At 31.0% G+C, this 24739-nt stretch overlaps 5 protein-coding genes and 1 long non-coding RNA gene across 11 annotated transcripts in view; 4 read left to right on the plus strand and 2 right to left on the minus strand.

The window, feature by feature from the left end:
* LOC115874153 (dnaJ homolog subfamily C member 21) overlaps positions 1-1200 on the plus strand; it is a 1888-nt gene extending 688 nt beyond the window's left edge. Inside the window, exon 2 of the mRNA XM_030889254.1 lies at positions 16-1200. Coding sequence (XP_030745114.1) covers positions 16-1115 — 1100 coding nt within the window. The 3' untranslated portion in view covers positions 1116-1200. The remainder of the gene's footprint in view (positions 1-15) is intronic.
* LOC115874156 (methyltransferase-like 26) overlaps positions 1-2475 on the plus strand; it is a 4012-nt gene extending 1537 nt beyond the window's left edge. For both annotated transcript variants that reach the window (XM_030889258.1, XM_030889259.1), the window contains exons 2-5: positions 1536-1573; positions 1626-1845; positions 1899-2057; positions 2125-2475. In XM_030889258.1, coding sequence (XP_030745118.1) covers positions 1536-1573; positions 1626-1845; positions 1899-2057; positions 2125-2361 — 654 coding nt within the window. In that variant the 3' untranslated portion in view covers positions 2362-2475. The remainder of the gene's footprint in view (positions 1-1535; positions 1574-1625; positions 1846-1898; positions 2058-2124) is intronic.
* The window catches only part of LOC115874158, a 20302-nt gene extending 15740 nt beyond the window's left edge, over positions 1-4562 (plus strand). Inside the window, exon 3 of the long non-coding RNA XR_004048781.1 lies at positions 3270-4562. This is a non-coding gene — a long non-coding RNA (uncharacterized LOC115874158). The remainder of the gene's footprint in view (positions 1-3269) is intronic.
* LOC115874157 (LHFPL tetraspan subfamily member 2 protein) lies at positions 1604-24610 on the minus strand. Of its 4 annotated transcripts, none has more exons than XM_030889260.1 (7): positions 24301-24609; positions 24041-24085; positions 23718-23989; positions 23552-23662; positions 22853-22951; positions 22632-22799; positions 1604-1850 (listed from the first exon to the last, which is right to left on the minus strand). In XM_030889260.1, exons 2-6 carry the CDS (start codon positions 24064-24066, stop codon positions 22642-22644), a joined length of 666 nt encoding a protein of 221 aa, XP_030745120.1. In that variant the 5' UTR covers positions 24067-24085; positions 24301-24609; the 3' UTR covers positions 1604-1850; positions 22632-22641. The 4 variants fall into 4 exon arrangements, with proteins under 4 accessions (XP_030745120.1, XP_030745122.1, XP_030745123.1 ...); XM_030889262.1 differs by lacking the exon at positions 24301-24609 and adding an exon at positions 24205-24280; XM_030889263.1 differs by lacking the exon at positions 24041-24085 and having other exon boundaries at positions 24301-24610.
* Positions 15761-17521, plus strand: LOC115874155. 2 transcript variants are annotated; one of them, XM_030889257.1, is made up of 5 exons: positions 15761-15851; positions 15912-16241; positions 16333-16557; positions 16614-17155; positions 17211-17521. In XM_030889257.1, exons 2-5 carry the CDS (start codon positions 15919-15921, stop codon positions 17492-17494), a joined length of 1374 nt encoding a protein of 457 aa, XP_030745117.1. In that variant the 5' UTR covers positions 15761-15851; positions 15912-15918; the 3' UTR covers positions 17495-17521. The 2 variants fall into 2 exon arrangements, with proteins under 2 accessions (XP_030745117.1, XP_030745116.1); XM_030889256.1 differs by lacking the exon at positions 15761-15851 and having other exon boundaries at positions 15855-16241.
* LOC115874154 lies at positions 15900-19688 on the minus strand. The gene is made up of 2 exons (XM_030889255.1): positions 19096-19688; positions 15900-18981 (listed from the first exon to the last, which is right to left on the minus strand). Exons 1-2 carry the CDS (start codon positions 19346-19348, stop codon positions 17750-17752), a joined length of 1485 nt encoding a protein of 494 aa, XP_030745115.1. The 5' UTR covers positions 19349-19688; the 3' UTR covers positions 15900-17749.
* Positions 24611-24739: the final 129 nt, after the last annotated feature.

Consider the following 24739-nt stretch of genomic DNA (forward strand, 5'->3'; position numbering starts at 1 on the left):
ATATTGCATTTTCAGGAAAAGGTGACAGACGGCTTTTAAAAGTAATTGAGAAAGAAAATAAAAAAGTAAGACAGAAGGCAAGAAAGGACAGGAATGAAGAAATTAGAAGCTTAGTGTCTTTTGTCAGAAAAAGGGATAAGAGAGTACAAGCATATAAAAAAGAAATGGAAGATAAGGCTATTGAAAATAGAAAAAAGCAGGAAAAAATAAGCAAACAGAGGAGGATCGAAAGAAAGCAACAGCAGGCTAATGAAAAACAAGCTGATTGGATGAAATTTGAGAATGTTCAATCACAACTTGAAGAAATGGAGAAACATCTTGCAGAACAATTTGGTGAAGATATATCAAATTCAGAAGAAGAAATTGAGGATGTAACTAATCTTTATTGTGTAGCATGTAATAAAGTTTTTAAGACCGCCAAAGCTTTTGAGAATCATGAATCCAGTAAAAAGCATCGCGAAAATGTAGAGAGGCTAAAGCAAACTATGTTAGAGGATGATATTGAATCAAATTTAACAGGCAACGTAGATGAATATCAGGATATAATACAGTCTGATGAAGATCTGGAAGATATTATAGATGAAAAAGATTCTGAGTCAGATGAAGATTCTGTGGAACAAAAGGATTGCATAAATGAAATAGGACACACAAAACAGAAACAATATAATGAATATTCAAGCACCGAAAATTTAGCAAGCAATTCAAAAAATGATAATTCCAAAAAAAAACAAAAGCAAAATAAGAAATCCAGAACTGTGTTAACCAACGTACAGGATAGCGATGAAGACTTGGATGTATTAAAAGTTTCAGATGATGACTTTGATTTTGGCATGAGTAAAAGTCAAAAAAAGAAAAATATTAAGAAGACCAACTTGAATAAAATTAAGCCGACTAAAGATATGCTCACTGAAACTCAGTCTGGTGATGTAGAAGTGAAAATTACTGTTCCTAAGAAACTAGGAAAGAAAAACAGAAAAAAAGATGTAGCAACTGGTCTTAGTGAAATAGATACAAATCACTGTTGTGTGACCTGTAGAGGAAATTTTCCGTCAAAGAATAAACTTTTTGATCATCTAAAGAAGACACGACATGGTGTTTATATACCACCAAATTAAAACTAAATCAGAAAACAATAGCTTAAATAGTTGACATATTTATTTGTAAACATCTAATTCATAATAATATATATTCTTTTTTAAAGTATGTGTTTATTTAGACAATATTGCAAGTACATATATAAAAGTACAAAAACTTAAAAGTATGCACAATAAAAGTTATATAAAAAATGTATAATATATAAAGATAAGTGTAGAGGTATATGTAGATAAAATTAGATTCCTTAACTTGATCTAAGTTATCAAAAGGATTATTTAAAAATATCTTTGGTTTAAGTTTATTCCCTAATGTAAAACATAAGCTTAGATATGTTGTGTTTAGGATTTTAAAAAAAAATATTTTTGATAGAGTATTATTTTATAAGGTACCTTCGCTAGGTAGTACACTGGTAAAATTTGTTTAATACATTTAATTTTCAGATGATTCTTTTAAAAAGTCTGATGAATTCGAATATGTGGTGAGCAAAAAAAAGTAAATTATAACAAATCTTCAGTAATTATTATTTTCAGTAAAAAGATAAATTACCCTTCAGCTGAAAGAAATAAGTTTTATATACTAGAAGTGTTACAGAAACACATTGATCCCAAAATACCAGGAAAACTTCTGGAAATAGCTTCTGGTACTGGTCAGCAATGTGTGTATTTTGCTTCAAAATTTCCCAAAATCCTTTTTCAACCAAGCGAAATTGAAGATCAAATGTTCGACAGTATCAAGGCTTATGCAGTTGAGGTGCGCTGCAAAAAATTAAGTTATTAGCAAGATGAAGTATAGAGAATTTTTAGGCTATATCAAAAAACGTTAAGAATCCGGTTAAAATTGACGTCAACACTGATCCATGTCAGTGGGGTATTGATTTTGACTATGATTATGTCCTTAATGTCAATATGTTTCATGTAACACCTATTTCGTGTTCAATAGGATTTTTTAAAAATTGCAGCAAGGTAAAATAAACCAAAGATATAATTATTCACTAATACAATAGCCTTTTTGAATTAATATTATTTGTAGATTTTAAAATCTAATGGCTTATTATTTACATACGGACCCTATGCCAACAATGGTGTTTTAACACCACAATCAAACATCGATTTTGACAAACACATAAGACAAAGAGATCCCAACTGCGGAGTTCGTGATATTCAAGACCTTAGACATTATGCCAACGAATGTGGCATAATTCTGCAGATAATTTATGATCTGCCGGCCAACAACAAGTGTTTAGTTTGGAAAAAAGAAGTCAAATAAAAAAAAACCTATAAATTTCAACACTATGTTATAGCAACACTAAAAATACTCGAATTTCTGAATTTCTCTCTCAGTATTACTATCAATATTAGTTCAAAATGACAAAACTATAAAATGTACCTTATTTTTCAAATACAGTAGAACTTCGATAGTTCGGACACGTATCGGAACAGCTACCGCCGTAGTTTCACACTTTTATTGTTTCCAACCTAAACTCAAAATTTTAACACATTTTTATTTAAACCAAAAAACACTTTATAAAACATATTAAAACTTCTTTTTGTTCTTATAAATTGTGCTTATTGTACCTATATGCATCCATAAGATAACACAGTTATTATTTACTACAATATCCATATTAAGTAGTTACGCACCTTAATACCCATTAAACACTTAAATAAAAATGTCAACAAATGTGAAATTAATATTTAATTTGAATTGAATTTATTGATTTTTTAAAAAATGAATCGATTTTAATCTGCATACATAGTTAACAACTCTGATGACTAGGTTTTCTTCATCACAGTAACCAGTAAATACTTTTTGATAAAGATCTTACAGCATTGCTAAGTTCCATTTTCAACACAACATTGTTAATCTCTGTTTCACTTATGTCGTCATTTGTTTCATCTGTTTTCAATGCCTAGTATTTTCTCTTCCTTATTTTACTCGTCACCTAACCAGAGACAAACTCTTTTTCTCCTTATGGCGCGCTCAGACGACTCGTGTACTTGACAAACATTTGTAATTGGTATACAGGGTATACATTGTACATCGGGCATCTATACAGAATTTCTCTGTACAAAAGTTATTTATTATTATAGGCTGTGTTATAGGAGCTACGCCGTGTTTTCGCCAGACCCTGTATGCCAATAAAAAATACTTGCCAAGTACACAAATTGTCAGAGACAGGATACATTAAAATACGCAACCAACCGTCCAATCAGATGAAAGAGGTACGTACCCTATCGTTGGGTATTGTGCAATCACGTGATGCTCATGTCGTCGTATGACGGTTAAATCTTTGGTTAGAATTTTTGTTGTTGTTTTTACCTGTTTTTACAGTTTTTACTTTATTTTTCTATTTACATCAGATTTATATTTTGTAATTGCCTATCAGACAATACGTATTTAGAAAAATAATAAGAATTAGGATCGTGTTTTTTTTTAAATCCTGGATATTAATTGGAACCCTTGGTAACATTACTGCTTTTGATATAAAAAGTGCATTTTGATTATTTACTTGGGCTAGGATATTAAAATATCGGTTGGATTGTACGACATAAATAGATGTAGGTATGATTATTTATATATATGTATGTATTTATAAAGCTTACTATCTGTTTTGCATTTTCAGTTTTTGATCAGACATTTCATTTTATTTGTGAAATGCCCACAAAAAAGCTTCCCATGATTCAACATCAGTGTGTTTGCTGCATAATGGATCATTCCTGCTGAATTTTTAGATCATTTGAAGACTACATGGAAAAAACCAGATAATATGTTACATTTTCATAGAAATTGATAGCGAGACAATTTTATAGGCAAGTGTTAGCATTATTCGAGGCACCATCAAAGAAAGCAATAATAATATGCTTAGTCCCAGAGATATTACAGCTTAGTTATTTTGCCCTACAGGAGAAAAACCAGAGTAGTTCACTCGTAATTGCATTTTCTCGGCTCCAGTTAAAATGAACAAAGCTGGTTTTTCCTGTGGTCTTCATTTGAAATAACGTAAATAAATGTTTATACATATGTATGTGATGATTAAATTGGTGTTAAGGAAATAAAAATGTCTTTCGATATTAATATATATTTTTCGATATTAATATATACCTAGGTATAGGTATATGTATATTTATTTTGAAATAAATTACACTTTTAACAGTTTAATGGAGTTTTTAAAGCCAGTTATAATATTTATATTTTAAAAACTTGAAATCATAATGTGGATGTAATCACGCATTAAACCACAGACTAACTTATATAAGTCAAAAAGTAGATTTTAGTGTTAACTTTATATAACTTGTAAGTAAAATAATATATAAAACAAATATGAAAAAACCAACAATTCTAATGTATATATTAAAATACAGTACAATAATAGGTATCTGATATCCTCACTTAACGTAGAATAATATTCTACCCAACTCAATACTATGTCCAACATGAGTTTCAAATATATCGGGCCCTAATCGTTCCTGAAAATAGTATTTTTTTACATTGTTATACCATATTCTAAACTATTTAATATTTCAGTCACTTAAAAAGTTAATTTGTATTGAATAATTGCCTACCATTAAAGCAAATTTGGACTAGTATTCTTAATGGGCATATTCTGTGTATGGATATAGGTACTTCCTCCAGATTTTGGGTTCAACCAATTTATTCTTAAAACCTGAAACATCTACATATAAAAAATAGACAGGTTACTAATTATAATAAAATTTACCCTTAGAATTATACTTCTTTAACAAATAATTTCCATTGGTATACTTTTCCATGACAAGTAATCAACTTCCTAACATTTTTTAATTGATGTAATACTTCCTCACGATGCGAAAAGAAAATCTTTTCTTTAGCACACAAAGGACAAACGATATGTTGGCTTACTTTCAGATTAGTTACTTTTCCATAGATATCCTCATGTCAATTCAAAGACGATGAACATGAAAATGATCATCACATGAAACATCACAAACTAAAAACCTAATAAACAAGTTTATATCGAATATAGAAATAAATTTAGTGTTCTTACCTATTGTCGTCCAAATCCACGTTAATAGATAATTAATTTTTGGATTTTTATCTTTTATTTTTAAATATATCTTTCGAACTACTGGTTTTAGTAATTATTAAATTAAACGAACTAAAAAGTCAAAAATAATAAACAATTAATTCTCTTGTCAATTGTCAATTTTCTCCAGGTACCGAACATCATCGATAACGCACGATCTACAACGATTACTCCTTTGATCTGATTGGACGGTTCAATGACGGTTGGTTGCGTATTTTAATGTATTCTGTCAGAGACCGCCTTTAAGTTCATTTACAATTTTTCTATTTTGTACAGAGTGGCGCCTCTCATACGACGCGGAGGCTCTCGGAGGAGAACGATAGTTTGTATTGAAATGAAATTTTGTGAGCATATGTAGGTTAATTTATAGCACTTTTTAAAAATATAGAAAGTTCTACAGAGTGTCACCAGAAAAAGTTACACATCAAATTTGTGTTTTTTTTTGTAATGGAACACCCTATACAGGTTGTTAATTTGTTTATTACTCGCGGCAACAGCTTAAAGCCCCGGGGTGCAACTTTGTTCATGTTTCAAAGCGATAGCAAAGTAATTTGTAGCTTGATGCACTATGTTCAGTAGCAACATCGATTCGTAGCGATATTCTGATTTCTCGCTTTGTGGCGAGGCGACAGTCTAGACACGTGTGCAAGAGTGTGATAGTGATACCATATTTCGCAGCATTTGAGCGACAATAGTTTTGCAATGAACACAGTATCGATCTGGTTTTGACATCGCTTCTAAACGATCGGTTGCTAACTTGAACAAAGTTGCACCCCCGGTCTCAAAACAGCGAGTGTCGCCAGCGAAAGAACCAATCCGATTGGTACAAAATTCAAACAGCTGTCAATTTTAAATTTAGTACAGCTCCCATTGGTTGTTTGAAACGTCAGATTGTGTCGCCAGCACACGCCGTCGTTCTGAGAACGGGGCTTTATGGTTGAGATATGGCAACCTCGGCCCGCTCGTCGATAGAAGACACGCGACGGGACGAGTCGGCAGAAAACCCTATAAGTGCATGCGTTCCATAGAGAAAGTAATAAAAAGAGAGTGGCAGATTATATTAGGACAACTGGTATAGCGTTTCAGTTTTCCTGTCGCGCAACTCAGATGCCCTAATTTTGTACAAATTGAGCTTCGACTGACGTTTTTGTTTCCATCTTCTTCTAAAAGCAGCTGTGCAAGCAGTAATAAGAGTGAGATCATTAGGACATCGAGTATTATTATTGTTAAGGTCAAGGTGTATTACTTGTTGCATAACCGCAACGATGCATTGAGGAACCTGGCGAATTCGACAGAAAGTAAAAGAAAATTACAGAATTCTTTAGAAAATTCCAGAAACCATCGCCAGGGGGTATATAAGGCCCGCGCTTTGACAGTCTGAAGATAGTCTGAATTTTGAATATACCGCGCTTTAAATAGTGAAACACCGTTAAGCCCCGTTCTCAGAACAGCGACTGTCGCCAGCGACACGTCAAGAGGACCAATGAGATTTGTACAAAATTCAAACAGCTGTCAATTTTAAATTTAGTACAGCTCCCATTGGTCGTTTGAAGTGTCAATCAGTGTCGCTGGCGACAGTCGCAGTTCTGAGAACGGGGCTTTAGAGTAATAGTAGTTGCATAAATTGTGTAGTAAATAGTATAAGTTGTGTGTACAGAGTGAGACAAATAAATTGTTAAGTATTTTATCGTGAGTTTAAATAGTGGACCCACGGAATCCGTAACATTATTTATCATCACTCATTGTCAGATTGGCAAATAATTGAAAACGTGATTGAAAATTAAATTGCACAAAACAATTTTTAAATGCATTTTTGCAACATTTGTGCTTGTAAGTTTGGTGTAATTAAAAGTGCATTTAATTCTGGGTTAAATTGTTGTTTGTCTCCCGGGCAGCTATAAAAACAACCGAAAAAAGGTAAATTAAATGTGAGGTTAGATTATTAATGATAATGTTTTTATTTTAATTAATACTTTTCATATCTACAAATTAACAGTATTAACGTAATTACCACGATCGCTGCCAAGTTTATGCCTTATATAGTCAGGAGTAGAAAAGTATTGTATAATAGTTTATACTATTAAACTATTAGATATTTATTTTAAGGTAAAGGTGTGGATCCGGTGGCTGACCTTGAAGCCCATATTTGCTGCATTTGATCATCGATACTACGCAAGCGCACATCGTCGAGGTTGCCAAATTGCAGTTTATTTTCGAATTATTTGCAGTTGAAAATTTTTTTTTGAGTGTTGATCAATAATAATACAAATTCTATAATTAATTTTATAATTTCAGATTTATCTTGATATCCAAAATTAAGGAATGATATATAAAATTGTAATAATAATAAAACATTTATTTATATATTTACATTAAAATTAAAAATTATCATTTACTGATTTTTTCTTAATGGTTTTAAACTTATTAGAATTATTTTATTTCTAGTTATTTACAGGCAACAATAGTTTTGATTATATATATTGATGTATTGAAGTACTACCAACGTACTACCATGACGAGTCTTATAGAACAATATACGTCAATGGGAGATAGAGGTAACATTTTACCTATAATGTTACTAATATAATATACTTTGATTATAATGTTAGTATCATAATTTCTTAAAAATATCATGTTAGTGGATTAATAGCAATTTTAGACATATATTTTATCGAAGAGTTGTGGTGATAAGTCTAAAATAAGCTTTATGTTTTATCTTTTTCTCTTTAGAAGGGAGATGGTTTGTGTCGTAGAATACTTTACAGTATTTAATATCGTATACTTTGATATTCTTTTCTTAATTTACTGTAATTTTTTGTTTCCTATAATGCCAAATCTTGACAATATGGTGAAGGTTGAGTTTTGATCTTATTAGTTTTATACCTGTGTTTATACAAGACCAAATTAAGACTTAGTTTGTGATTTATATTAAGATCTTTCTTATAATATTTGCTATGTCTTCATCTTAATACTATATTATGCTTGGTCTGTAAAATAAATGTTAAAATATCTTAATTTTGCATATCCTATTCATCCTTCCATTAGGAAAAATATGGTTTATAAATTATATATGCTAAGAATGTATAAAAAAAAAATATATAAATAAATTATATATGCTAATCTTAATGTAGCAGAAAAATTAATGCAATATATGTATAAGCAGAATTAAACAAGGTAACTGTTAATGTTGCTGAAGCTGATTCTACAATTTTAATTACGGAGGCTAAAAGGCCTTTTAAGGCCTCCGTAGTTTTGATGGGATGTTAAAAAAAATCTATTATGAACATGACATGGAGCTACAGCATTTAAAAATTAAAAAAGAAAAAAATTTGGACACATCCTTTTAATTTCCCGAATTTTTAATAAAGCACTTTTAAACGTAGCATAATAATCTAGATAGGAATCTAGAGTTTTATTTCTATATAATTTTATTGACTGAAAATACATAATAAGCGTTCACGTGTTGTGCGAAATATTAAAATAATATACCGCGTACTATGATTGAAAAAAAAATAGCGTCAGCAATGACTATGAAATGAAGATCGCTGTCATTTTATGGAAATGTCCTCAATCGTCATTTCCCAGACAACTGGACGCCGTTTTTTCGATCATACGGTATATATTGACAAAAAACACTGAAAAGCACATATTTGTTTTCTACTGAAAATAATTCCAAAATAACTCACAATCTGGCAACATCGAAGATGTGCGCATGCGTAGTGTCTGTGACTATATGCAGCAAAAACTCGTTTCAAGGTCAGCCACCGGATCCACACTATTACCTATTTTAATATAGTACATAGTTGTAATTAATAACATAAATAAATGAATTATTTAGTAGAAAAAAGTATCTTGCTATTAGAACAGCATTTAATTATTTTTTAATATACTATATGATTAATAAGCAATATGGCATTTTTATTATTTTCCCTAAATCTTCATTGATTCGTATTCATTGAAACTTTTGTTGACGCATTTTTACTATTTTATCTTCGAAAGTTAAATTTGTCAATTTACTTATTAATGGGGATGTTTTGTGATTTAACTTTCGTCGATAGAATGGTTAAATGCATCAATAAAAGTTTCAAATAAATTCAAAGTAAAACCAGCTTATTTAAATTCCCCGGCGCATTCGCCAAAAATTTTTAAATTAGTTTGTCCTGTTGTCACAGCAGCGCTAGTGAATGCGGTTCTAATTTTTACTATGCGATCTGTATCTCTCTTTTTATTACTTTCTCTATGATGCGTTGTCAATAGGCAGTGTTGCCATTCTGTTCCCCTATAAGTAACTGCCCAGTTAACAATCTGTATATTCAGTGGTTTTCGGATTCTAGGAGAAAAATAAAGGCGAGTCAGTGCCTTCTATTAAAAGATCAGCCTACTGGCGAGATTTATGACGTCACGCTAGTTAGATATAACGGATTAATAAATATGTTGTAGAATACATGGAAAACATAATTATTCCTCAGATTTTTGGTTTGTATTTTAAAAATGATATAGTTTACATGAAATATACATAATATACAGTTAATAACTACAACATATATACCTATTTATAGTAATAAATACTTTGGCAAATAAACTATGAACCATACAAATGCAGCAAATGTTTTTACAATGTACAAATAATGTATAGGTACATAACATAATGGGTAAAATGTAAATATATTTTTAAATTTTGGGGTTTGAAAATCGATCTAATTTAACAAAAACATTCAATATCTACTAATAGTGATGTATTATTATTTGCATTCACAAAATTTATATGTATATTTTGCAAGTATCAATGTTCGAAAAATTATATTTACAAATAATACAATATTATCTAAAAAGGCGTCAGCGATGGCTATGAAATGAAGATCGCTTGGCATTTTATATGTAAAATTATTCTAAAATTTTTGATTTTCTTGGGATTTTTAGGTTCGGGAAAAACGCTGATTTAAATTTTTATTTGGGTTTTCATTATTTTTATTTGGTTTAAAAAAACGTTTCGGCTAACTATAACCTTCATCAGTGTTGTGTCATATGAGAAAAATAGTGTCGAATATAACCCAAAAAATTACATATACAATATAATTCACACCTCATAATGTTTACTGCAATTAATAAACTAATATAAACTTATCAAAAGATGACCACATATTTTTTTAAATTATTATTCTTAACACTAAAATTATCTACATTGACTATGGAGTATGCAGTAAACATTATGTGTGTGGTGTGAATATTTTATATGTAATTTTTTGGATTATATTCGACACTATTTTTTTCATATGATACAACACTGATGAAGGCTATAGAAACAAGGTTCAAGAATATCAAATTTTCCAAGATTGTAAAATTCTAGTTAATTATTTTATGTGTACAGTTATTTAGGGAATGTAATCCATGTTCATTTCCAAGCCAACTAGACGCCGATTTTTTTCGATGATACGGTATAATTCTTACATAAAATGTAAATAACATTAGACCAATTAAAACAAAGAAATATGAATTTCTTAGTATTTTTAGTAACACCTTTATTCTTAAAACTTAATTTTGTATTATGCAAATATACCAATTTTATTGTTATTTTATTCATATTGTATTCAGCCATCACTTAAATATTTGATATTAATTTGGTATTATAAATAATCAACACTATTCATTTAAAATTACTGAACAAATATATGTTATGCTTGACATACATTATATATTATCAAACAAAAACACATTCTTCTTTTAAACTGTATCAGTCTTGTCTTTACAATAATCTTTTTTAAAATTTGAACTCAAAATAATAATCTTTTTCATGATCTTTAATACACATATTCTTTATTTTTCCCTAGATCATAATACCAACCTACGTGTTTGAATCTATCAAAGCTGAACCAACAACACTTGGAGTGGAGATTCCACAATATGAATAAAATAAACATAATTGTCCAGTTTTCATTAATTTTAAATAAATCATTTTAATTCATGGGAGAATATTATTTTTAAATTTATTAAAGATATTTTCAATAGAATTCTCTTGATTTATAACTCGTAACCACTTTTCTTGCTCTTCCGGACACTTTAGGCTGCCTAGTATAACTATCCTTTCCACCAGGAACAGAACAAAGATGAGGCATAGCACCAAAAACACACTGCACTTAAGCTTTATTGATGAATTGTTAAGCCCCGTTCTCAGAACTGCGTCGTGTCGACAGCGACACTGATTGACACTTCAAACGACCAATGGGAGCTGTACTAAATTTAAAATTGACAGCTGTTTGAATTTTGTACAAATCTGATTGGTTCTTTTGTCGTGTCGCTGGCGACAGTCGCAGTTCTGAGAACGGGGCTTTAGAGTCTTAAAAAACACACACAAAAATCACGATAAGTAAAAAATGTATGGGCACTTTTAGGTTAAATCACATACACAACGTGTAATTTTTCTATTTTTTTATGCGAAACCGAGAGTGACCATATATCTGGTAGTAGTTTATGTCACTTAAACACCAAAATAATTAGTTTTTTGCACTACAATAATAAATAATACCAAAAATCAAACAGTTAAAACCAAAAATCAACCGACAAAATATGAAACGGAATCTAACCCAATATCTAAGTATGTACAGCTGATGAAGTAAACAAAAGTCCGCCCCGAGGCTGATCCTTTAAAGAACGGCAGTGGGTGAGTTATATTAAAGAAGTATGACCAGAGAAATAGAAGGGATAGAGAATGAGCGTCAACATGCGCAGAAGGTCTAATCAAGTTGGGCGCCATATTCCAGGTCTTCGTGTCATTTTGTATATAGGTGGTAATTGGTAATCTATAAGTAATCAAATATCAATTTGCTGTTTTCAACCATACGGGGGGCAATTTAAATTTAGTGAAATTCTATCATTTATTATGGTTAGTTAACATTAATATGATTTATTTAATTATCAGTTTCAAAACTGCGTACAATATTGGTATATAATACACTAAATATACGAATATTCTGACAAAAGACGCTACGGACAGATGACCTTTTCGTCGTTGAACACTCGAAATGATATTTTATAAGTATTTACAATATTTCATGTTTACTTGTACCACAGAATATCTAGCTACGCAACAGAAGCCTCGTTACATGTATAAAACTGTAGGTAGCAAAAGGAGACAGGCTTTAAAAGTCTGTCTCCAAATCAGATATTTTGATGTGGTAGTTTCGCTACTACATAATAGAGGGCAATAAATTTAAAAGAAAACAGTTTTCTACAAACAAAATTTAAAAAAGAATTTTTTGTGCAGTGTTGCCATTAATGTAATTCATATCGTAATACTTCCTGATAACCTTCAAATTTGCTACATCATTTAAACATATTAAAATAGATCTTATGAGCTAAATTACAATCACTTCCTGACGTTTGATTGTATAATTGAATCCTGAATTTTCATTGTAATTCGGCGACAATATAATAAGTATTGTTCTACTATTATGATACCACTTCCTGACGTTCGATTGTGTTCATACCAAGTTCATATTGTATAATCGGGGAAAAAACGGCGTTAGCGATAGCTATGAAATGAATATCACTGTCATTTTATATGTAAATTTATATGGGAAATGTCAGCGATCGTCCTTTTCCAGCCAACTGGACGCCGTTTTTTTTTCAGAAACATTATCAAGTGATACCATAATATAGTACTATATTACGATACATGGCGTTCGATTGGGTTTAAACTTGGTATACTATATCTTCAGTGACATTGTAATACCATGGTACCATGGAGCATATAAAGTGGTACCTTCTATAGTACCATATTTGATGACATAGCAATATTAGGTACATGGCGGCAATAGGGCTTAAACTTGGTATACTACGTATTTTCGGTGACATTGTAATATGATGGTACTATGATGCATATCATCTGGTACCATAATATAATACCATATTATTTACATAGAGTTCGATTGGGCTTAAATTTGGGATACTACGTATCTTCGGTGATATTGTAATATTATGGTACCATGGAGCATAATAAGAGGTACGATAATATAGTACCATGTTACGATACCATTTCCTGGCGTTCGATTGGACTTAAACTTGTTATACTACGTATCTTCGGTTACATTGTAATATGATAGTACTATGATGCATATAAAGTGGTACCTTAATATAGTACCATATTTCAATACCATTTCCTGGCGTTCGATTGAGCTCATATTTGATATATACTTGCGTATTTTTGATGACATTGCATTAATATGGTACCATGAAGCATATCAACTGGTACCATAATATAGTACTATATTACGTACATGGCGTTCGATTGAGCTTAAACTTGGGATACTACGTATTTTCGGTGACATTGTAATATGATGGTACTATGATGCATATAAAGTGGTACCTTAATATAGTACCATATTACGATACCATTTCCTGGCGTTCGATTGGGCTCAAACTTGGTATAGTAGGTATCTTCGGTTACATTGTAATATGATTGAACTATGATGTATATAAAGTGGTACCTTAATATAGTACCATATTACGATACCATTTCATGGCGTTCGATTGTTCTTAAATTTGGTATACTACGGATCTTCGGTGACATTGCAATATTATGGTACCTTAAAGTATATCGAGTGGTACCATAATATAGTACACTATTATGATATCATTTCCTGGAGTTCGATTGGGCCCAAATTTGGTATACTTGCGTTTCTTTATAAAGATTTGTTTAATTAATAATTTTAATTTATTTTACGAATTTTAATTTATTGTGCGATGTCGTGACAGCAACTTTTATGCCGAACTAATATACTATTAATTGTACCTGTGTCACTTTTTAAAATCTACCTAGGTCTATATAAATAACGTGGCAAACGGAAGAAATTTGTTATTATAGTATTTTTTAGTCAGTTAACATTTTTTGTGCTGCATTTTAATAAATTATTTCCATTATTATTAAATTTATATTTCATTACTAACGTTCCAGCATTAATAAATATCACTATCAATCGCCCTGTATATTATTAATTTTAAAGGTAATTAAAGGTATTTTCTTAGTTAACATTATAAGGTATAGTGTATATTAAAAATGTATATGTTTTGTAATAATATACTTAAAACTATTTTAATAGCCAGAGGAATAATTAATATAAGTGTATTTGACAAAAAAAGAAGAATAGAAAGAAACACATACTGGCATTATACACAATAAAAAGAATGGGATGCCAATTCACGTCTTTTTGAATCTGGCAACTGTGCATATTTAGCCGAGCTATTGGGAATTCAAATTAAGATCGCAGCGCCACGGCGGTTATTGACAGAACTAGTTTCCAGGGGGGTGACAGTGAAATAGGAAAATTGGAAACAGTCATTAGTGTCATTCCTGTCATTCTCCTCACGACAAGTATGGCCGCCGAGACAAGGACAGCAATGTTTCTGTCTAACTATTGTCTAACTTCACAGTGTTTAGAATTGACAGATTTCAGTTTCAGAGACAACTTCAGATTTGTTCTAGAACAATTAGAAAATATTCGACGCCATATTAATTCATTCCGTTTAGTTTCGTTTTGGAAGTTCAATTTAATATTTCGGCTGAAATTTATAAATATAAAGGTAATAAAGTATATAAAATATATATTACATGAAGAATCCCGGAGAAAATGACGTTTCTGCAGTAGTAGGTATGTCCCATGTATATGAAAAATAGGTAGTAAATAAACACTTTTTACATTTTTTAGATGCAAGAAAATGGTGTTATAATCTCTTTGATCGGCGATTTTTTTGAAAATGGAAACAATTTACAGCAAGGTAAGATCATTTTTAACTATAGCCAACATTTAGCATTTATTGTCAATAATGCAATAAATCGGACTGATGAATCTGATTATGTTATTCGACGAAAACTCTCTTTTTGCTTCTTTTTGATTTATAAGCCAGGTCTCTTTGGGAATAATGGACGCTTTTTTAAACAGTATATTTATATTTTATACCTATTGATATTTTTACATTGTTAATTTTAGTATAAAAAAATTTGTTTTTCTGTTTTTCAGGTTTTTTGTATAAGGCTCCCGTTTTCATGTTCCTGTGTCCGTTTTCTGTCCTTGAAGTCTGCGAATACGTGTGTTTATTTACAAATTACTGTAAGTCATGCTTATACCTTAACTAATTATTTACGTTAAAAGTGCATATAATTAACTAATTGGTATTGAAGCAATACAATCCTCTATATTTTTATATTTATTTAGTCACGTTGTTCCATATTTCAAATAAATATGTGAATAAATTATTTTTTTGGTTTTATTTATGAAAGAAAAAAATACAAAATACATTTGAACTGAAAGAGGGCCCGCCATTGAATAACCGGAAACGGAAATGAAATTGAAGCCATCATGTCCTTATCATGTCAACCTGTCAATTGGAAAATTAGTTCTCCAGACGACAATGAAGGCTTTCGGTGGCGTATCGTGTTTCCACGATTTAACACAGAGTTGACACTTCTTTCTAGTTAATTATTTTATGCTAGTTTCTGCCACATTATTTTCTAACCTCACTTTCGTTTGTTATTACGTCTGTGAATTTTGGTGTTTTTTTGCGTTTTTATTACGATTTTTCATTATTTTTGCTTTCATTTATTGTTATTTTACTGTTATATTTTATTGTGATTTTGCTGTGATTCGTGTAAAGACTTTTAAATTGTATTTTTTGGAGTGGCTCAAAACCACATTGTTGGGTGAGTATGATATAAAATGATTGATTTCTATAATTTTCTTTTTATTTCTGTTGTTTGTAGAGTAAATATGGCTCAAATAACCCTTAGCCTTACTGAATATCTCAGTTACATTGGTTGTAATGCGAATTCAAGGGCAGTGGTTGAAGGAGAAGAGGTGGTTAATGCAGGCCATATAATCTTGTTTGGAAAAACTGCATTAACCAAGACTTTCCTGAAAGTGTGTGCTCTTTGCCTGCAAACTAGTGCCTTACAGTCAGATCCACATGAATTAAATGGGGAATTAACAATTTCCAATAGGTCTGCTTCAATTAAGCAAATGTACTGCACTTGTAAAGCCGGGGCTGGTGGACAATGCAAACATATTTCAGCTTTCCTAATACTGTTAACAAGGTAGGTTTTTTTTGTTATTATTGTCCAGTTTAGTTATAAATTTTATGTAAATTATGTTAGAATACTTATTTACTGTTGTTTATATTTCAAGGCAAAATCTGTTTGAGTTAGAGGATATTTCTCAAACTCAACTTGCATGTGCTTGGTCTGGCAGAAAAGGATTTGTACATAATAAATATAAGGCTATTCCTGTACTTGAAATGCCTTGCATCAGATCTAAAGTTGGTCTGGATGTAAGTTCAGATCTTCAAAAACAAAAATGTATATTTGAATTTTTTATCAAGAATTTACCAAACTGTGCTATTGCAAAACATTCGTAAGTATATGCAGTAATTAAAATTTTTTATATAACTATGATCATACATGTTTTAGAAAAGGACGTGTCAAGAATTTGGACAGTACTGTAAGCAGTACCAAATCAATCGATTTGGATGCAGTAGGCTGCAAAATTTTAAATAATGCTGCACAGTCCATCATATTAATGGAAATTGCTAGCGTGGAAGCTAATTTTATATCAAATTGCTGTGCAACACTATACCGTAGTATCTTGAATGAAGATCAAGATGAACTATTCACCCTTAAGCAAAATTCCCATGAGTGGCATGAAGCCAGAAAATATCGAATTACTGGCTCTAGGTGTTATGAGATCTACACCTATGGAGGAATGGACTGGGAAATGAAGAGTAAAAAGTACTTTTGCCCGAAATCTTTTACAAACAAATATGTAAAACATGGCCAAAAATACGAAAAACTTGCGAGAGAGTGTTTTATGTCAAAAACAGGATATGACGTAATTGAATGTGGAATGATAACATCACCAGAAAACAAATGGTTGGGCTTTTCTCCAGATGGTATGGTAGTGAATTCTGAGGGAAAGCCAGTTGCATTATTGGAAATTAAATGTTTATTCTTAGGTAAGTCCTCAAATACCTTTTTTAAACAAATAACAAAAAATGCAAAATATTTCAGGTGCAACAATGTCTATTGAAGAGTGTCTAGGATCAAGCACCTTCATCATAAATTCAAATGGGAAATATACACTTAAGAAAAAACACCAATATTATGGTCAAATTCAATTAGGAATGAGCATATTGAACTTAGAAAAATGTTTTTTATGTTTATATGCATCTTATGATGACAGTTGTGTAATATTAGAGGTGGAAAATGATTATAAATTTTCCAAAACAATGTTGGAGAAAATTAAAAACAATTATTTTAATAAAATGATACATTCAATATGTGAGATGAAATAAATGGCCAATGTCTCAGTCTTTAATGGAGTAATTTTGTTTAATTTTTAAAACCAATGAACCCCTTGTGTAACCCATCCCGTGAAGTCATAATAATGATCAAATTAAATCAAACCATGTCGTAAACAATGCAAAAAATAATACAAAAATACATGTACTTTCGTGAAAAAAAAACTATAAAAATATAAAAAAATATGTACCTACAACCACAACCTAGTCCTAAAAAAAATTAACTACATATTGAAGCATAACCAATCCTTATAAAAATCTTTCATCAGATAGTATAGGAGCTGACAGATTAGTTATTCCACAAATAATTGTAAATATTTCATCAATTTTTGAAACTAATGACCACTGCAACTTTCCACTAATAATGTTAAAGATTTTTAACCTCTGATTAGACCTTTCAATATGCACTCGTGCTGCAGCAATTTCTTTATTACAAATAGCTTCTTCAACTGTAAGTTGCTTTTTGTTTCGTAAAAATGGTGGTCTTATTAAGTTAATTTTATACATAGCACATAAATTGTCAATCAGAAAACCTTTGTCAACCATGATTGAATCTCTATTAGGTGTTAACAATTTAATTAGGTCACTTTCCTCAAAAATTAATTTATCGGATGCTCTTCCACCATAAGATTTACTGATGAAAGTTATTATCCCCCCAGGAGACACCCCAGTCATAAACTTGACAGTTGTAGATTTTTTATATTGGGAATAAAACTTAATTCTACAACACAAGCAGCTTGGTTTTTGAATAAAGATTTCTGTACAATCTAAAACAACTCGACAATTCTTAAAAGATTCAAAACATTTTGGCAAATTTTTTGAGATTTCTTCTTCAGAAGGAAAATAAATACATGATTTAAACACTTGACTTAGAATTGTTAAAAAATCAAAAAAATATGTTTTGCACAGCTGACCAGATATATTAAATAGTGCACCCAAAGTAATATAACTTAAGTCCAATTTTAATTTTGCCATTGTTAAAAGAACTCTCTCTCGCACATCTAGACGATGTGATCTTGTATCAATTGTAAATTTTTTTTTTACTATTTCCACAATACATTCTAGAATTTGAAAATTATTAATGCCTGTAAAACTTCTTAATGCAGAATCGGTTTTTAGTAAATCACTCAGTGTGTTGATTTTAGGTGTGTCCACTTGCACTTCTGAATCTCGCACAGTCACTTTCCTGTTTTGTAAAAGCACACTATCTACTTCCTTATCACTAACATCTGGTGTAGATTTCAGCAAATCTATTAAGCTACCTGCTTCATCATCTTGGTCATCTTCATTGGAGTCCTCATTTGTGCTCGTACATAAATCAGTTTCGTTTTGATTGGACAATTTTCTCTTTTTGTATCTAGAAGCACGATCAGATGATGATGTTGCAGTTGCAGATTTTGCTGAACTAACTGTAGAAATGGGAAGATTTTGAGAAGGTACTGCAGTCTTTTTGAGAACTCTACCCCTTTGTGTGGTTAACCCTGCAATAGAAAAGAAACAAACTAAATTAACATTTAAATTTTGTCACTTCAATAAAGAATATTTTTAAAATTAAAATTTAAATGAAATCACTCATTATTATACTTAGTATTTACCTTTGTTAAAATAATCATCCTTGACAAAATGAAGAGAGCACACTTTCATAGTTTCGGAAACTTGCTTGCCAATTTTAAGTTTCAATATCCAAGCTTTTCTTTGATCCATTAAACACTTTCCCATCTTATTTTCGACATAAACTTTCCTAGCATCCTTTTTGGGAAATCTGTGAAAGCTTAATTCTCCTTCAGGGTCTTTTTTGGCCCAGGATTTGCACTGTGGCACACAACAAAAATTGTTATTGAACGCCATGCTTTGGTACACTGGTTCACTGGTCGTTTCTCCTTTTTTAACCGACTTCAAAAAAAGAGGAGGTTATACGTTCGACGCGTATTTTTTTTATTTCTAATCCTAACACAACACGCGATAACAGAAAAACAAATATAATTTTGAAAAAGACACAAAATGAGTGTAAACATTAGATAAACAATCGATATAAAAGTAAGGTTAGGAAATAATGTGGCAGAAACCAGTTGATTTTAGAGCCACCAGAGGGCGTATCGCTTCTCTTGAATTCCCAATAAGGCCGTCGACGAGCCGTCGATCCAAAACCGAAAGTTCAAAATTTCTAATTATATTCTGATTATGATATTGTCGCGCCATCTAGTATTCTATTTGTGCAATTTTACTTTCATTTCGAGTATTTTTCAGTTGCGTAGCTAGATATTCTGTGTTTGTACTGAATTACGCGTTTCAATTTAAAATTTTTGCAAATTTGGTAAAAATTGTTCTAAACAACTTTTTGTTCAAGTTGTATATTCATAAAAAACATTTGGTTCATAATTATTTTTGATGATTACCTACCTTGTATTTTTAATATAAACCTAGAAAAAATATGTTTTTGTTTTATTTTTTTTATTCGTCCCTTCAAATTGTGTTACAAAAACTGTTACATAACATGTCCTCTAACAAATATTTTCATAATACATAAACATCATTGATTTTATTAAGGGTATTATTATTAAGTATTTATCCTGGTTTTTGTCGACAATAAAAACTCAATCTTGTAATAGAACATCAATTTTATATTTCGTAAAGTTATTTTGATACAAATTCAATTTGTCAATATTCAAGTCATTAATATATTGATAAACAACCCAAATAATTCCTAAATATTTTATTATAAAAAAAACTGTTACCGGTAAGTTTGTAAAACACATTATGGTTTGTCTTAATACTAGAAAAAATCATTTATTTTTTTTTGCACAAAAAAGCTTGTCGATCCTTATTTGTCCATAACAAAATTCTGTATGTACAACATACATATACCTAATTTATTATTAAGAAAATTAGATTATATGATCTCAGAATTTTAAGAAATTTTTTAAAGATAAAATAGTTTCTTCTCAACTGTAATATTGTCAACTTTGGCCTGTATTTTATCTATTTAAAAAACATGGGATTGACAATCCCTTACTAAAATACATACTGGAAGGTACTGATTAAGTTTCATTGCATCAAATACCTTTGCTATAAATCCTGCCTCACAATTTAAGGCCATTGCAAAATGCTTTTGAACTTCATCATAGATTTCACAAGAATAAAAGTGTAATATTGAAACAAACACTCTTAAAGTAAAAGGGTAAGCTTCATGACTAATAGTTTCATTTTTAACACTCTTTAAATATCATCTCGTTAACAATTATGAATATTATATGATTTTTCTCAGTGATTTGTGGCACAGATACAAATTAATATATGCCCCATAACAGTTTTTAAATAAGAAACTTCTGCCTACAGATTTAATTTTCTTATTGGCATAATACCCTTTCTTCCTATATAAATCTTGCCATTTTCTCAGTCCAATGTTCCTTGTTTTACAGTTGTGTAGGAATACTAAAAATGTTGACTATAGAACTTCGATACTATGTTTGAAAAAGCCTTCATACCTGTAACTGTGCATAAATCTAATTAACTGAATTCTCCTCCTCTTGACACTCTAAACACTGTTGCTGCTAATGTTAGAAATATTTAGCACAAAACTACAATTACCTACAACAAACTTTACAATAAAAATGTTAAATTTTCGCTGTTCGATTAAAATACCCTATCTTATGTTTTCTTTTCCTCCAAATAATCTTCTTGTCAAGTAAGGACCAATCTTATTTGACATATTTCTGGTACACTTGAACTTGTGCTTTCATGGACACTATAAGAGTGCACTGTTTTACAGAAGCACGAACATTGATTCCAAGTATCTTCTTCCTCCACATGTAATAAAAACATCCTCTTTAAATGGCCACATCATACACTTATTTTTGACCATTCCCAATTACAATCACGATTTTTACAAATCGCCTTTAGGAAAACTAAAAATAAACAGTTTTGGATCATCTGTAAACACGATTATGTTGTATAAACTTACACATGAAAACTAATCATTTTTCCCGGCGTATTAGCTTTCTTAGAATGACTATGACAATATACAACAAGCCTTTTTGAATTAGTGTTTAGAATAATTGAGATAATAAATTTTAACTAGATAACAACACAAACGAAAAAAAAAACAAAACAAACAGATGTCAATTAAAGAGGGGAAGTGACAGCGAGACCTGGAAGATGTCTGCCTTCTTGCCGTCGACAAAAATTTGGATGCGCACTCGTCGAAGCTCATTCTCCCACTTCCATATCTCTGAGTATGACTAAAATGTAAGGTTTTTGACTTATTTAACTTTTTTTAAAAATGAAACAAAATTTTTAAATATCAATAAAAGCTACCTAAATTGGAATTTACCAGGTATAGCCTAATATGTAGATAAGATAACTATTGTACTATAAATCAAATTAAAAATCAACCCAAAAAATTATAGAGTGGGACAAAATTAATATTGAACATTGGTCACCTCTAAAAGCAAGTTACACTTTTATTATTATACATTAATATACAGTATATTATTCCGAAATTCAATGGGGAATTCATGTCTCTTTAAAATACTATTAGGGTTGCCTATCTCTAAAACAATTATTTTTATTTTTATGATTTAGTGTCAATATATCTTATTATTTGATGAAATCTAGGTGGCTGTGATATGTCTGACGTTACTTCAACATACCTGTCAAGTAGATCAATTTTAACAACTAGTTATCATTTTGTGTCAGTTATAACAAAAAATATTCTTAGAAATTTGCCGAAACTGGAAACTTATCCTACAGCAGAGAGAATTGATATGATACTATTAGTTGATGAATGTAGTGTGCATTCATCAATTAATAGAATACTTAAATGCTCCTGATTTTATCTACTCTGGGCTTTTTTTATGCGGATATGTTAAAGACAGTGTTTACAAAACTCGGCCAACTATTGTCGACAACATGAGAGAAATGACTATAGTTGCTGTCCGATTTGGCGCGTGTCCGAATTAGAGAAAGTTCTACTGTACAACAAAAATAACATACAAAATATCAATTTCCTAATTAATGAACATTTTTTAAATATTGACGAATTCTCTGGACTTTAGAAGACAACAATTTTATATTATAAGCTTATGTTTTATTAAATATAAGTTTTAAAATATTTGTTTTTTTATTGACTTACCATAAATAAATTAAGTTAAACAAATTAGTGTTTGCCCTTCGTAAATTTTATCTTGAACTTTATCACTGCTGGTCGATTTTTCCGCTGGAATGGATAGACAGGCACAGAGAAAAGTCAAAATCGTCCCACCTATAGCTAAGTACAGTCCTAAGCCTATCGAACAATCTCCTAAAATTAGAAAAAATATATCTTCTATATAGGAAATATTTTATAGAGTCTACCTAGATAAAAAGCAGAAGACTCCCTACCACATAATCTATGAGCTCTTTCAGTACCCCAAGCCATGGGCTGAAGCATCACACCCAATATAAAACAAATTCCTGAAAAAGATATCATGTAACATAGGTGCCATAGCCACAATAGGCCCTCGCGGCCGCAGTGGAGGGTCCCACCTGGGATCCACTCTTAGTCAATACAATACAATACAACATAGGTACTATATGATCAGAAAAAAAATACGTCCTGTTGGCTTTGAAATGACGAACCGTGACATTCCCCATATAATTTTACATATAAAATGACAGCGATCTTCATATCATAACCAACACTGAAGCTGTTGATTTTTTTTGATCATATTGTACTTTATTCAGTAGCGGCTGGTGCCAAAGATCACAGTAACACATTACCCAACTAATAAGTATATAAAAAGAAATAAATATATAATAATTATAAAACGAAATGTCATATGCCTGAAAACTAGAAGGGTAGACTTTATGTACTAAAAACAAGTAGAAAGTTTTTTCTTGTGGAGGTTCCCACCCATCTTCAGAACTCACAAGCTGCCACTGACTTTATTGCTATATGACCGAAAATGACATTTCCCATATAAATTTATATATATAAAATGACAGCAATCTTCATTTCATAGCCATCGCTGACGCTTTTTTCTCGATCATACAGTATAATATAGTAGTAGGTACCTGCAATGCATTGGGCAGCTCCTGACAGTGTAAAAATGCTTTTCTTGAACAGGCTTTGAAAACAGCAACTTAGCAAACTAGTACATACTGTGAGGGACATCACTACTATACCTAAAATGTATTTTTGTCTAATATGTATTATTCTCTTTAACATAAATGTACTAACCCATTGCTAGAAACACTGTGGCAGCCTTCCAAACACCTGGATACACTGTACTATCAGCAGATAAACCTTTCGCCGACATGAGTGTACAAATAGCATGATGTTTTCCTACTGGTTTTCCACATTTAGCATAAACACCTAGGCTGGGAGTGTATGGTATTGTTTGATTATCTAAATATGCACTTTGAGGTGCGCCAGTAATCCAACTTGGATTGAATAAGGCGCTGAGCATCATCATTGTGCAAAGTAGACCCAAAAGCATCCATATCAGACTTCTAAAATTATAATGTTTTAACTTAGTTGTTATTCATTGTATAAGTTTTTACCTTGCTGTGACAATAAAAAATTGCATTGTGGCTCACATTGGAGTACTGAAATGTGTTAAATTGATGTTACAACCTAATTATGCAAATATAGCCTTACGTTTTAAATATCATTTAGCAAAGCAATTTCTATATGAATTTTATTATCTTTATCAAATATGACGTACTTTTTAGTTTGTATATGACGTAGAGTGGAGAGTTCATTTTAAACCTGTCGCATCAATTGTAACTATGAGCTGAGCAAAATTATCACTAAAATTTACCTGTAAATTATCATCCACAGGGCTAATTAATTAAATACGCACTCAAACCACATTATTTCATTTAATACTCGGGAAAAGATGTGGGAGGAATACAGGAATGAAATGTAGCCAGTTGTAGCAAAGAATTAATTTATATTCTAGTACGTAGTGTGGTTGGTGTGGTTCTGCATTCTAATCAGCTGATATCAACAGTCAACAACACATGGGTGGGACTAGGCGGGAAAGAGTGGGACCCAAAGGGTGGGACCTTGGTGGGACCCTTTGAATAAAGCCCCGTTCTCAGAACTGCGACTGTCGCCAGCGACACGACAAAAGAACCAATCAGATTTGTACAAAATTCAAACAGCTGTCAATTTTAAATTTAGTACAGCTCCCATTGGTCGTTTGAAGTGTCAATCAGTGTCGCTGTCGACACGACGCAGTTCTGAGAACGGGGCTT

The sequence above is a fragment of the Sitophilus oryzae genome, unplaced genomic scaffold (genome assembly GCF_002938485.1).
Source record: "Sitophilus oryzae breed Bouriz unplaced genomic scaffold, Soryzae_2.0 scaffold_122_pilon_pilon, whole genome shotgun sequence".
Lineage (NCBI taxonomy): Eukaryota > Metazoa > Arthropoda > Insecta > Coleoptera > Curculionidae > Sitophilus > Sitophilus oryzae.

Coding starts and splice junctions, on each gene's coding strand:
- LOC115874155 (XM_030889256.1), top strand. CDS start 15,868: ATGATTGATTTCTATAATTTTCTTTTTATTTCTGTTGTTTGTAGAGTA. Junction 16,242..16,332: donor TTCCTAATACTGTTAACAAG/GTAGGTTTTTTT, acceptor TTATATTTCAAG/GCAAAATCTGTTTGAGTTAG. Junction 17,156..17,210: donor AATTAAATGTTTATTCTTAG/GTAAGTCCTCAA, acceptor AAAATATTTCAG/GTGCAACAATGTCTATTGAA.
- LOC115874154 (XM_030889255.1), bottom strand. CDS start 19,348: ATGGCGTTCAATAACAATTTTTGTTGTGTGCCACAGTGCAAATCCTGG. Junction 18,982..19,095: donor GGATGATTATTTTAACAAAG/GTAAATACTAAG, acceptor TTTCTATTGCAG/GGTTAACCACACAAAGGGGT.
- LOC115874157 (XM_030889260.1), bottom strand. CDS start 24,066: ATGCAATTTTTTATTGTCACAGCAAG. Junction 23,990..24,040: donor TTTTTTATTGTCACAGCAAG/GTAAAAACTTAT, acceptor TTATAATTTTAG/AAGTCTGATATGGATGCTTT. Junction 22,952..23,551: donor AGCTGCCCAATGCATTGCAG/GTACCTACTACT, acceptor TATCTTTTTCAG/GAATTTGTTTTATATTGGGT.